At 37.1% G+C, this 13,871-nt stretch overlaps 1 protein-coding gene across 1 annotated transcript in view; it reads left to right on the top strand.

The window, feature by feature from the left end:
- The window catches only part of ANO4 (anoctamin 4), a gene marked incomplete at its 5' end in the record, with an annotated part of 223,755 nt that overhangs the window by 188,018 nt on the left and 21,866 nt on the right, over nucleotides 1-13,871 (top strand). The window contains 2 exons of the mRNA XM_024732131.1: nucleotides 12,078-12,230; nucleotides 13,246-13,393. Of these exons, the coding sequence (XP_024587899.1) occupies nucleotides 12,078-12,230; nucleotides 13,246-13,393 (301 nt within the window). The remainder of the gene's footprint in view (nucleotides 1-12,077; nucleotides 12,231-13,245; nucleotides 13,394-13,871) is intronic.

The following is a 13,871-nucleotide window of genomic DNA, read 5'->3' as shown; positions in this document are numbered from 1 at the left end:
TTCTTCTCAAATGCACATAGAACATTCTCTAGGATAGATCATATGATAGGATACAAAATAACTCTTAGCAAATATAAGACGATTGAAATCATACTATCTTTTCTGACCACAGTGGTATGAAACTAGAAATCTACCACAAGAAGAAAGCTGTAAAACATAAAAACACGTGGAAACTAAACACATTTCTGAACAACCGACAGATCAAAGAAGAAATCAAAAGGGAAATTAAAAATTATCTCAAAACAAATGAAAATGGAAACACAACATATCAAAACTTATGGAATGCAGCAGAAACAGTTCTGAGAGGAAAGTTTATATAAATTAATGCATATATTAAGAAATTAGATCTCAAACACTCTAACTTTACACCTCAAGGAACTAGAAAAAGAAGAACAATTTAAGCCCAAAGTTAGCAGAAGGAAGGAAAATAATAAAGATCAGAGTGGAAATAAATGAAATAGAGACCAGAAAAACAATAGAGAAGATCAATGAAACCAAGAGCTGGGTTTTTTGAAAAGATAAACATAATTGACAAACCTTTAACTAGACTAAGAAAAAAGAGAGAACTCAAAATTAGAAATGAAAGAGGAGACATTACAACTGATACTACAGAAAAAAAATAGGATAAGAAGCTATGAACAATTATATGCCAACAAATTAGATAACCTAGAAACAGATAAATTTCTAGAAACACACAACCTACCAAGACTGAATCAGCAAGAAATAGAAAATCTGAAAAGACCAATAATGAGGAAAGAGGTTGAATCAGTAATCAAAAGCCTCCCAACACAGAAAACCCTAGAACCAGACAGCTTCACTGGTGAATTTTCTAACAATTAAAGAAGAATTAATACCAATCCTTCTCAAATGCTTAAAAAAATTGAAGAGGAGGGAACACTTCCAAACTCATTCTGCAAAGCCAACATTACCCTAGTACCAAAACCAGATAAGGATACTATAAGAAAAGATAACTTTGGACCAATATCCCTGATTAATATAGATGCAAAAATTCTAAAAATATTAGCAAACTAAATTCAAGAACACATTCAAACAACTGTACACTACAACCAAATGGGATTTATCCCTGGAATGCAAAATTGGTTCAACATACACAAATTTTTAAGTGTAATATATCACATTAATAGAATAAAATATAGAAGGAACCAAGATGGCAGAGTAGAAGGACGTGCTCTCACTCCCTCTTGTGAGAACAACAGAATCACAACTAGCTGCTGGACAGTCATCGACAGGAAGACACTGGAACTCACCAAAAAAGATACCCCACATCCAAAGACAAAGGAGAAGCCACAATGAGATGGTAGGAGGGGTGCAATCACAGTAAATTCAAATGCCATAACTGGTGGGTGGGTGACTCACAGACTGGAGAACACCTGAAGTCCACCGACTGGAGTGAAGGTTCTGAGCCCCCATGTCAGGCTTCCCAACCTGGGGTTCCAGCAACAAGAGGAGGAATTCCTAGAGAATCAGACATTGAAGCCTAGTAGGAATTGATTGCAGGACTTCGACAGGACTGGGAGAAACAGAGAATCCACTCTTGGAAGGCATACACAAAGTACTGTGTACATCGGGACCCAGGGGAAGGAGCAGTGACCCCAGGGGAGACTGAACCAGACCTACCTGCTAGTGTTGGAGGGTCTCCTGCGGAGGCGGGGGGGAGGGGGCTGTGGCTCACTATAGGGACAAGGACACTGGCAGCAAAAGTTCTGGAAAGTACTCCTTGGCATGAGCTCTCTCAGAGTCTGTCATTAGCCCCACCAAAGAGCCCAAGTAGGCTCCAGTGTTGGGTTGCCTCAGGCCAAACAACCAACAGGGAGGGAACGCCACCCCACCCATCAACGGTCAAGTGTATTAAAGTTTTACTGAACCCTGCCCACCAGAGCAACAGTCAGCTCTACCCACCACCAGTCCCTTCCATCAAGCCTCTTAGATAGCCTCATCCACCAGAGGGAAGACAGCAGAAGCAAGAAGAACTACAGTCCTGCAGCCTGTGGAACAAAAACCACATTCACAGAAAGACAGAGAAGATGAAAACGCAGAGGGCTATGTACCAGATGAAGGAACAAGATAAAACCTCATAAAAACAACTAAATGAAGTGGAGATAGGCAACCTTCCAGAAAAAGAATTCAGAATAATGACAGAGAAGATGATCCAGGACCTCAGAAAAAGAATGGAGGCAAAGATCGAGAAGATGCAAGAAATGTTTAACAAAGACCTAGAAGAATTAAAGAACAAATAAACAGAGATGAACAATACAATAACTGAAAGGAAAACTACACTACAAGGAATCAATAGCAGAATAACTGAGGCAGAAGAACGGATAAGTGACCTGGAAGACAGAATGGTGGAATTCACTGCTGCAGAACAGAATAAAGAAAAAAGAATGAAAAGAAATGAAGACAGCCTAAGAGACCTCTGGGACAACATTAAACGCAACAACATTCACATTATAGGGGTCTCAGAAGGAGAAGAGAGAGAGAAAGGACCAGAGAAAATATGTGAAGACATTATAGTCGAAACTTCCCTAACATGGAAAAGGAAATAGCCACCCAAGTCCAGGAAGCACAGCGAGTCCCATACAGGATAAACCCAAGGAGAAACACGCCGAGACACATAGTAATCAAATTGGCAAAAATTAAAGAAAAAGAAAAATTATTGAAAGCAGCAAGGTAAAAAAAAGCAAATAACATACAAGGGAACTGGAAATCAAAAGAAAGCTGGAGTAGCAATACTCGTATCAGATAAAATAGACTTTAAAACAAAGAATGTTATAAGAGACAAGGAAGGACAAGACATAATGATCAAGGGATCAACCCAAGAAGAAGATATAACAGTTATATATGCACCCAACATAGGAGCACCTCAATACATAAGGCAACTGCTAACAGCTATGAAAGAGGAAATCGACAGTAACACAATAATAGTGGGGGACTTTAACACCTCACTTACACCAATGGACAGATCATCCAAAATGAAAATAAATAAGGAAACAGAAGCTTTAAATGACACAACAGATCAGATAGATTTAATTGATATTTATAGGACATTCCATCCAAAAACAGCAGATTACACTTTCTTCTCAAGTGCACATGGAACATTCTCCAGGATAGATCACATCTTGGGTCAAAAATCAAGCCTCAGTAAATTTAAGAAAATTGAAATCATATCAAGTATCTTTTCTGACCACAACGCTATGAGATTAGAAATGAATTACAGGGAAAAAAAACGTAAAAAGACATGGAGGATAAACAATACATTAATAAATAACCAAGAGATCACTGAAGAAATCAAAGAGGAAATCAAAAAATACCTAGAGACAAATGACAATGAAAACACGATGATCCAAAACCTATGGGATGCAGCAAAAGCAGTTCTAAGAGGGAAGTTTATAGCTATACAAGCCTAGCTCAAGAAACAAGAAAAATCTCAAGTAAACAATCTAACCTTACACCTAAAGGAACTAGAGAAAGAAGAACAAACAAAACCCAAAGTTACCAGAAGGAAAGAAATCATAAGGATCAGAGCAGAAATAAATGAAATAGAAACAAAGAAAACAATAGCAAAGATCAATAAAACTACAAGCTGGTTCTTTGAGAAGATAAACAAAATTGATAAACCATTAGCCAGACTCATCAAGAAAAATAAGAAGAGGACTCAGATCAATAAAATTAGAAATGAAAAAGGAGAACAACAGACACCAAAGAAATACAAAGCATCCTAAGAGACTACTACAAGCAACTCTATGCCAATAAAATGGACAACCTGGAAGAAATGGACAAATTCTTAGAAAGGTATAACCTTCCAAGACTGAACCAGGAAGAAATAGAAAATATGAACAGACCCATCACAAGTAGAAATTTTTTTTTTTTTTTTTAGTACATGGGCCTCTCACTGTTCTGGCCTCTCCCATTGCGGAGCACAGGCTCCAGACGCGCAGGCTCAGCGGCCATGGCTCATGGGCCCAGCCGCTCCGCGGCATGTGGGATCTTCCCGGACCAGGGCATGAACCCGTGTTCCCTGCATCGGCAGGCGGACTCTCAACCACTGCGCCACCAGGGAAGCCCACAAGTAGAAATTGAAACTGATTAAAAATCTTCCAACAAACGAAAGTCCAGGACCAGATGGCTTCACAGCTGAATTCTATCAAACATTTAGAGAAGAGCTAACACAAATTCTTCTCAAACTCTTCCAAAACATTGCAGAGGAAGGAACACTCCCCAACTTATTCTGAGGCCACCGTCACCCTGATACCAAAACCAGACAAAAGTACTACAAAAAGAAGAAAATTACAGACCAATATCACTGATGAATATAGATGCAAAAATCCTCAACAAAATACTGGCAAACAGAATCCAACAACACATTAAAAGGATCATACACCATGATCAAGTGGGATTTATCCCAGGGATGCAAGGATTCTTCAATATACACAAATCAATCAATGGGATATACCATATTAACAAATTGAAGAATAAAAACCATATGATCATCTCAATAGATGCAGAAAAAGCTTTTGACAAAATTCAACACCCATTTATGATAAAAACTCTCCAGAAAGTAGGCACAGAGGGAACCTACCTCAACATAATAAAGGCCATATACAACAAACCCACGGGAAACATCATTCTTAATGGTGAAAAACTGAAAGCATTTACTCTAAGGTCAGGAACGAGACAAGGATGTCCACTCTCACCACTATTCTTCAACATAGTTTTGGAAGTCCTAGCCATGGAAATCAGAGAGGAGCAGATGACATGATAGTATACATAGAGAATCCTAAAAATGCCACCAGAAAACTACTGGACTAATCAATGAATTTGGCAAAATTATAGGATAGAAAATTAATGCACAGAAATCTCTTGCATTCCTATACACTAATGATGAAAAATCTGAAAGAGAAATTATAGAAATACTCCCATTTACCACTGCAACAAAAAGAATAAAATACTATACATAGAGAATCCTAAAAATGCCACCAGAAAACTACTGGACTAATCAATGAATTTGGCAAAATTATAGGATAGAAAATTAATGCACAGAAATCTCTTGCATTCCTATACACTAATGATGAAAAATCTGAAAGAGAAATTATAGAAATACTCCCATTTACCACTGCAACAAAAAGAATAAAATACCTTGGAATAAACCTACCGAGGGAGACAAAAGACCTGTATGCAGAAAACTATAAGACACTGATGAAAGAAATTAAAGATGATACAAACAGATGGAGAGATATACCATGTTGTTGAATTGGAAGAATCAATATTGTGAAAATGACTATACTACCCAAAGCCACCTACAGATTCAATGTAATCACTGTCAAATTACCAATGGCATTTTTTACGGAACTAGAACCAATCATCTTAAAATTTGTATGGAGACAAAAAAGACCCCGAATAGCCAAAGCAGCCTTGAGGGAAAAAAACGGAGCTGGAGGAATCAGGCTCCCAGACTTCAGACTATACTACAAAGCTACAGTAATCAAAACAATGTGGTACTGGCACAAAAACAGAAACATAGATCAATGGAACAAGTTAGAAAGCCCAGAGATAAACCCACGCACCTATGGTCAACTAATCTATGACAAAGGAAGCAAAGATATATAATGGAGAAAAGACAGTCTCTTCAATAAGTGGTGCTGGGAAAACTGGACAGCTACATATAAAAGAATGAAATTAGAACACTCCCTAACACCATACACAAAAAAAACCTCAAAATGGATTTGAGAACTAAATGTAAGACCGGACACTATAAAACTGTTAGAGGAAAATATAGGAAAAACACTCTTTGACATAAATCACAGCAAGATCTTTTTTGATCCACCTCCTACAGTAATGGAAATAAAAACAAAAATAAACAAATGGGACCTAATGAAACTTCAAAGCTTTTGCACAGCAAGGGAAACCATAAACAAGACGAAAAGAAAACCCTCAGAATGGGAGAAAATATTTGCAAATGAATCAACAAAGGATTAATCTCCAAAATATGTAAACAGATCATTCAGCTCAATATTAAAGAAACAAACAACCCAATCCAAAAATGGGCAGAAAACCTATATAGATATTTCTCCAGAGAAGACATACAAATGGCCAAGAAGCACATGAAAAGCTGCTCAACATCACTAATTATTAGAGAAATGCAAATCAAAACTACAATGAGATATCACCTCACACCAGTTAGAATGGGCATCATCAGAAAATCTACAAACAACAAATGCTGGAGAGGGTGTGGAGTAAAGGGAACCCTCTTGCACTGTTGGTGGGAATGTAAATTGATACAGCCACTATGGAGAACAGTATGGAGGTTCCTTAAAAAACTAAAAATAGAATTACCATATGACCTGGCAATCCCACTGCTGGACATATACCCAGAGAAAACCATAATTCAAAAAGACACATGCAAAAAAAAAAAAAAAAAAAAAAGACACATGCACCCCAATGTTCATTGCAGCACCATTTACAATAGCCAGGTCATGGAAGCAACCTAAATGCCCATTAACAGATGAATGGATAAAGGTGATGTGGTACATATATGCAATGGAATATTACTCAGCCATAAAAAGGAATGAAACTGAGTCATTTGTTGAGACATGTATGTATCTAGAGACTGTCATACAGAGTGAAGTAAGTCAGAAAGAGAAAAACAAATATCATATATTAACACATGTATGTGGAACCTAGAAAAATGGTACAGATGAACCAGTTTGCAAGGCAGAAGTTGAGACACAGGAGTAGAGAACAAACGTATGGACACCAAGGGAGGAAAAACACAGTGGGGTGGGGATGGTGATGTGCTGAATTGGGCGATTGGGACTGACATGTATACACTGATGTGTATAAAACTGATGACTAATAAGAACCTGCAGTATTAAAAAACAAATGAACAAACAAAAAAGAACAACTAATATTAAACTTTCTTTGGGTTATTTGTATGGAAATATATTAATATAAATGTTTCAGACATTACATGAAATTTCTAAAAATCTTATATGTTCTGGTATAATGTTATAAGTCATAAGTCTAGTTATTACTTTAAAATGTATACCTCAGAAATAACTAAAACTTCCTTGTCAATTGCATTATTATGAACTTTCATCAAATCTTTAACCGTGGTCATTTTTAAGTCTTTTGTCATTTACAGACAGTTCTGGGTATACTCTGATGCTTTCACAAAAATGTTCCTGTAAAAGGGTTTCATCTTCAAGGAATTCATGGAAAAGACTCTGACAAGTACAGGTTTCTGGTAGCTGACTATACTGCTGAACTGAATGAATAAGCATTTTCAGAACTCTAATGGAAAACTGATGAATTCATAAAAGTGCTAACAAAAGTTTAAGATGAAAAAAAATTAATTACATGGGACTGAGTGAACTGATGAGGATGATTATAATTTTTGTGACTTTCTGTTTGAATAAAAACAAATCCCACAAGGACTCAGAGGCAAAAAATATACAAATCAATTTTCACTGCAAAGTAAAGGAGCTGTTACAGTGGACGATTACTGGACTGAATATCAATATTATGATATAGTATGAGTGTGTTTCGTGTTTGGTAATTGCAATCACTGTTGCTTTTGTTGTGGTTATCCATTTACAATGCTTGGTGTCGGTTGATTTATCTCTTGTAAAATAAAATACCATGTGTGTGTGTGTGAAAAAAAAGAAAGAAAAATGAGAGACAAATTAATCCCATCAAAATGGCAAAGATTCTTAAAAAGTCATAAGATGAAGTTTTGTGAAGAATGAAGGGAAATGAACTTCTCGTAATTGCTTTTGGGTTTTAAAATTGGTACAGCTGCCACAAGGGCAATTTGGCATATTTATAAAAAATCCTAGATGTATGCATTATCATATATCTGTCTTCCTGTGCTAGGTATTATGCTAGGTAGTAGGAGAGTGATGGATGGTAAGCGAGATATTATTCCTGCCTTCCTGGCAGGAGAGACAACTAAATAAGCAATCACAATAATGTGATCATTTGATGAAGACTATAAAATAGATTTTCCTGTTTTTGCAATAATGATATCTGTGTATGTGTGCATGTAGAATATTAAATACACTAAAAGAATATATACCAGGAAAAAAAAATCCTCTAATGCTAAAAGAAGATAACTGACAACTCCACTTCAGACTCTTCTAGGAAATGACACATTTTGTCTTATTTTTTTTTTTCCCCAAAACTGTGGTTTGGAGTTGAAGCCCTGAGTAGGTCCAAAGCTGTTTTGATAAACACCATCTTATTCTTGCTTGGGGACATCTTGTCCCTCCCCCCATTAAAATTTTAAGTGGTTTTGGAATTAAGTGGACTTGAGTTCCAGAACAGGCTTTGATTCTAATTATTAAAAGAACTTGTACTACCAAAAAAAAAAAAATAGAATATAAAAATCATGATTATCTCAATAAATGCAGGAAAAGCATTTGCAAAATTCAACATCATTTCACGATAAAAAACCTTGACAGGTTGGGCATAGAAAAAGCATACTTTAACATAGTAAAGGCCACGCACAACAAACTCACAGTTAACATTATACTCAATGGAGAAAATTGAAAAAATTTCCTCTAACATCAGGAAGAAGACAAGAATGCCCACTCCCACCACTCTTATTCAATATAATACTGGAAGTCCTAGCCAGAGTAATTAAGTAAGACAAAGAAATAAAAGTCATCCAGATCAGAAAGGAAGAAGTAAAATTATCACTATTTGCAGATGATATGATTTTACATACAAAAATCCCAAAGACTCAAAGAACTGTTGGAAGTAATCAACAAATTTCATAAAATTGCAGGATATAAAATCAACATACAGAAATCAGCTGCATTTCTGTATACCAACAATGAAGTATCTGACAAAGAAATTACCCCATAAACAATAGCATCAAAAACAATAAAATACCTAGGAATAAATTTAACCAAGGAAGTGAAAGATCTGTACAACAAAAACTACGAGACTTTGCTGAAAGAAACTGAAGAAGACACAAACAAATGGAAAAACATCTCATATTCATGGATTGGAAGAATATTGTAAAATGTCCATATTACCCAAACTGATCTATAGATTCAACACAATCTCTATCAAAATATCAAGGGCATTCACCATAGAAATAGAAGAAACAACCCTAAAATTTGTATGGAACCACAAAAGACTCTAAATCCATGGAAATCCTAAGAAGAAAAAACAAATCCAAAAGTATCACACTTACTGACTTCAAACTATACTACAAAGCTAGAGTAATAATAAAAACAGTACAGTACTGGCATAAAATTAGACATATAGACCATCAGAACAGAATACAAAGCCCAGAATTAAACCCTCCACATATGTGGTCAACTACTTGTTGACAAGAGAGCCAAGAATACCCAATGAGGAAAGGATAGTCTCTTCAACAAATAGTGTTGAAAAAACTTGATAAACACATGCAGAGCAATGAAATTGAACCCCTATCTTACACCATTCACAAAAAGAACTCTTAAGTGGATCAAAGACTTAAACATAAGACCTGATACTATACAGGTAAAGAGCCATAAAATTAAGAGAAACTAAGCTCTATGATGATAAGCAGAGTTGTGGGAGCTACAGAGGAAGCAGTAGTTAATTAAGTGTGCCCAGAGGAGGGCACATTTGAGCTCACACTTGGAGAAAGAATAGAATTTCACCAGAGTATGAACAGAAACACTAAGTACATGACATGACCCCATAAAAATAGAAGTGTAGTGTGGATGGGTAGAGGACTGATTGGGACACCTGTCTGGGTCATGGGGCATGTTTGGACATGAGATTTGGAAGACCCTTGAATGGCACGGAAAAAGTTTGGGATTTAGTCTACAGGCAACAAGAACCTACTGAAACATTTTGAGTAGGAAGGTGATGACTGATGGGCTTTAACCAACATTAATAGTAGGGCAATGGGGGAAGGAGGAGAACGCCTGAGGCAGAGAAGCCAGTTAGAAAATCAGAGTCTGATCTGGGGACAGTGGAGAGGAGGGACAGATGAGAGACATTTTTGAAGGGTAATTAATTTTGGGACTTGGAGGCGTTTAGTTCTCAAGGCTGAGCTACCTAAAAGCTGGTTTTATGTAAGACAGCTCCGAGGGGAGGTGGGGAAGAGGGACATGAACGGCGGAGCAGGTTTAAGGATGAGATTGAGAGATTGGTTTGGAAAGTACTGCTTCTGTAGCACAGCAGCAGACAACAGGTCAGGGTTAGAGAGAGAGAGAATTGGGATACCTCATCAGACAGATAATAAAGTCATGAGAGCGGATGGACTCACCCAAGGAAAGAGGGAAGTCAGGAGAAAAGTGGAACCAAGGGAAAAACTGAAGGGAATGCCTGTGTCTATTGGTGGGTGAAGTGCCAACCAGCATAGTCACTGAGTATGAATGTAACCAAAGATGGGGGATACCCTGGAGGTGGCAGTATCACAAAGATGAGGTAAATGGACTCTTCAGGACTCTGGGACCATATCACCCATGTTAGAATTGCTTCTTAGTGATGTGTCTTGGGCAAATTACTTGACTTCTTTGTGCCTCAGTTTCCTCAGCTGTAAAATAAGCATAATAATAGTATCCACATAATAGAGTGGTTGTGAAAATTGAGTTAAAATAGGTGAAGTAATTAGAACAGTGCCTGTTACATAGAAAATGGTGTATGTGTTAGTCATTGTTTTGTTGTTACTTTCTAAAATAAGGTTTTAAAAGTAAAAACAGTAGAAAATATGCAGTCATTCATTCAGTCAAGTGCTTTTAAAATTTTTTTCAATTACGCCATCTGGTTGTTTTGCGTCAGGCACTGCCTTTTATAAAACTTTTTAATTTGCAAAGTTGCAAACATCGTACAGAGTTCCCAAGTACTCTTCACCTTGTTTCTCATAAGGTTAACATCTTACATATATATTGAAGCCAGAAAATTAACATTAATACAGTACTGTTAACTAATTACCTTATTTGAATATTGCCTGTTTTCCACTGTCTGTTTTTCTTGTCCATGACCCATTCCAGCATCCAACATTGCATTTAGTTGCATCTCCTTGTTCCCTCCATTCTATGACAGTTCTTTTTCACGAACTTAACATATTTTAAGACTACTAGTTTTGTAGAAGGTCCATTTGGGTTTACCTAATGGTTTCTTATGATTAGGTTGAGGTTATGCATTTTTGGCAAAAATTCCACAGAAAGGATATTGTAGCCTCCTCGGTACACCATCTTGGGGGTATGATGTCGATATGTCTTATTACTGGTGATATTAACTTGGATCACTCAGTCAAGGTGATGTCTATCAGGTTTCTCCATAGTAAAGATAATTTTTCCTTTGTAATTACTAACGTGTAGGGAGATACTTTGAGAATATAAAAATCATTTTTCTCAATATAATTTCCCCTACTAATTTTAGCATTCTTTGATGGCTCTTGCCTGCAACAATTACTACTGTGGTGTCTGACTACTGGTGATTTTCTATTTTTAGTCATTCCTTCTACATTTATTAATTAGAATTCTGTCATAAGAAAGAGCTGTCCCTTTCCCCCCATTTATTTATTTCAGTATATATTTATACTTGTATTTATTCCATTATGGACTTGGATACTTAGTCTTTGGGTTGTAATCCAATACTATCCTTATTTATTTTGTTGTAGAGATTTTTCCAGCTTTGGCCATTGGGACCTCCTTCAAGTTTGTCCTGTGTCCTATTGATGTGTCCCCATCATTTCTCAAGCACTTCCTAACTTTCTGACATCACAAGATATTTCAGACTAATCTTGTCTTTTCCCTGCCATAGCTCTGGAATCAAACATTTCTCTAAGGAGCCCTGGTTCCTTTTATTAGAGAATGGTATTTAGAAAACAAGCTCTGGACTCTAGGTATGATCATTGCTCCTAGGATGCCACTGCTTCCAGGCTCAGGGAGTACCTCTTTTTCAAGTGTCCTGGCCATCTTTCTAGAAGAGATGTTCCCTGTGCTTCGGGGAAAAATATGGGTTAAAACAATGACACATTCAGATTATTATCCTTTTGAAAATAGTACTGGAAAACCAATACTCTTTGTTCTTTTTCCTTTTTCCTTCCCTAGTTCTCCAGTTTGGATTTACAACTATCTTTGTGGCAGCTTTTCCCCTAGCACCACTTCTGGCCTTACTGAATAATATAATTGAAATTCGACTTGACGCTTATAAATTTGTCACACAGTGGAGGCGACCTTTAGCTTCAAGGGCCAAAGACATAGGTAAGTTGGATTTGGAGTGTTTTTAAAAGAAATTAACCACCTGGTAGATAAGATAAAACAGCTACCAGCTTCAGATTTTTACATATGGTTTCCATGTAAGATGACTCAACTAACTCTTACAAAAGAATAATTGTTAGCTTTAAATAATATTAGATAACAAGTACAGCTACCTATTTGGAAATTTATAATTTCCAGTGCTAGAGAATTTGTGCTTAAATAGATTCTCAATTTGGTTGTTTCTATCCTAAGACTTTGGAATCTAAAAGTTTGATTTATTACCACCTTTTTCCTTTTTAAAGTAGATCTCCCATTTGCTTAACTTTGTTTTGCTCTTTCCTAAATGTTTGCCTGAGTCATAGGAAGTATGATCCAGTTTTTCTATAGGCAGAGATGGCCTTTGGTTTTTGACTAGAGATGCTGAGTTGACTCAGGGGCAGCCTCTCAAAAGCTGGCAGAGATCAGAGACTGTCTTTTATTCATTTCTGCATCCAGTGCATTCTGCATCCAGAATAGAGCAGGCAGGTGCTCAGCCAGTGTGTGTAGAAGAGAATTCGGTGTGCATATGCTTAACTCAGTGGTTTTTGAACGTCCCAATGAAACAAACACACTCAATGAGCACCTACTCTGGGTCAGTGCATCAGGAACTTGGTCCATAAAGATGAACTGGAGAGACCCTATAGGTACCCACAAGGAGCTCCCAGTCTGGTGGCATCTTGACATTGCATGTGCCAATCTTATCAGATAGTGTTTGGTGCCTTATCATTGACCAGAATTCTCTACTTATATCTGAACCCGATTGATTTTTAAGTCATGAGCATGGGCACTTCCATGCAAACTCCTTCAATGCCAAGGTTTTTGAAGGTACAAATTCTTCCTCCTGGTTGCAAGAATCAGTATTTGGGATGGTGGAAGGACCTGTGCAAAGGACTACTGAAAATGAATTACCCCAGTTGTTTTTATAGTTATCACCTCTGCTGTTGTGTCTGGAATTAATTCAACACTTCTCTTTGAATAGGAATTTGGTATGGAATTCTTGAAGGCATTGGAATTCTCTCTGTTATTACAAACGCATTTGTCATAGCGATCACATCTGACTTTATCCCTCGCTTGGTGTACGCTTATAAGTATGGACCTTGTGCAGGCCAAGGGGAAGCTGGGCAAAAGTAAGTGCGCCATAAAGCCATCATGAAATCCCCGTTTCCTAGCCATCGTGTGCTGTTGGACACTAAGACAGAAGCCTCTGCATTGGAGCACATGGGACACAAGCCCAGGACAGAAGGCCTATAGTGGGGAGGTGGAAATATGATACAATAACACTTTTGGCCAAAGAAAACACATTCTGATCTATTGAAGGGTTGGAAGTCATACAAGTCATACAAGTTTTAGGTGGAATCCAATGTGAGAAAAGCAAATAATCATTTTTCCCCCCCTCCTGCCCACCATGAATTCAGAAGTGTGTGGTCTGCTAATGTGTGTAGCAAAAAAAGTGTTCCATGATGTATAGTTATGCCATTTTTATGAGTTTATAAAAGTATAGTTATAATTTGATTCCTCTTGTGTCATGTGAAGACTCTGAAAATTTTACATGGGAAATGTGCAATCGTGTGCCAGGTACTCACGAGGTATTCCATAAATATTTGT

This window comes from Neophocaena asiaeorientalis, unplaced genomic scaffold (genome assembly GCF_003031525.2).
Source record: "Neophocaena asiaeorientalis asiaeorientalis breed wild unplaced genomic scaffold, Neophocaena_asiaeorientalis_V1.1 scaffold418, whole genome shotgun sequence".
NCBI lineage: Eukaryota > Metazoa > Chordata > Mammalia > Artiodactyla > Phocoenidae > Neophocaena > Neophocaena asiaeorientalis.
This window is presented reverse-complemented; position numbering and strand designations above follow the sequence as displayed.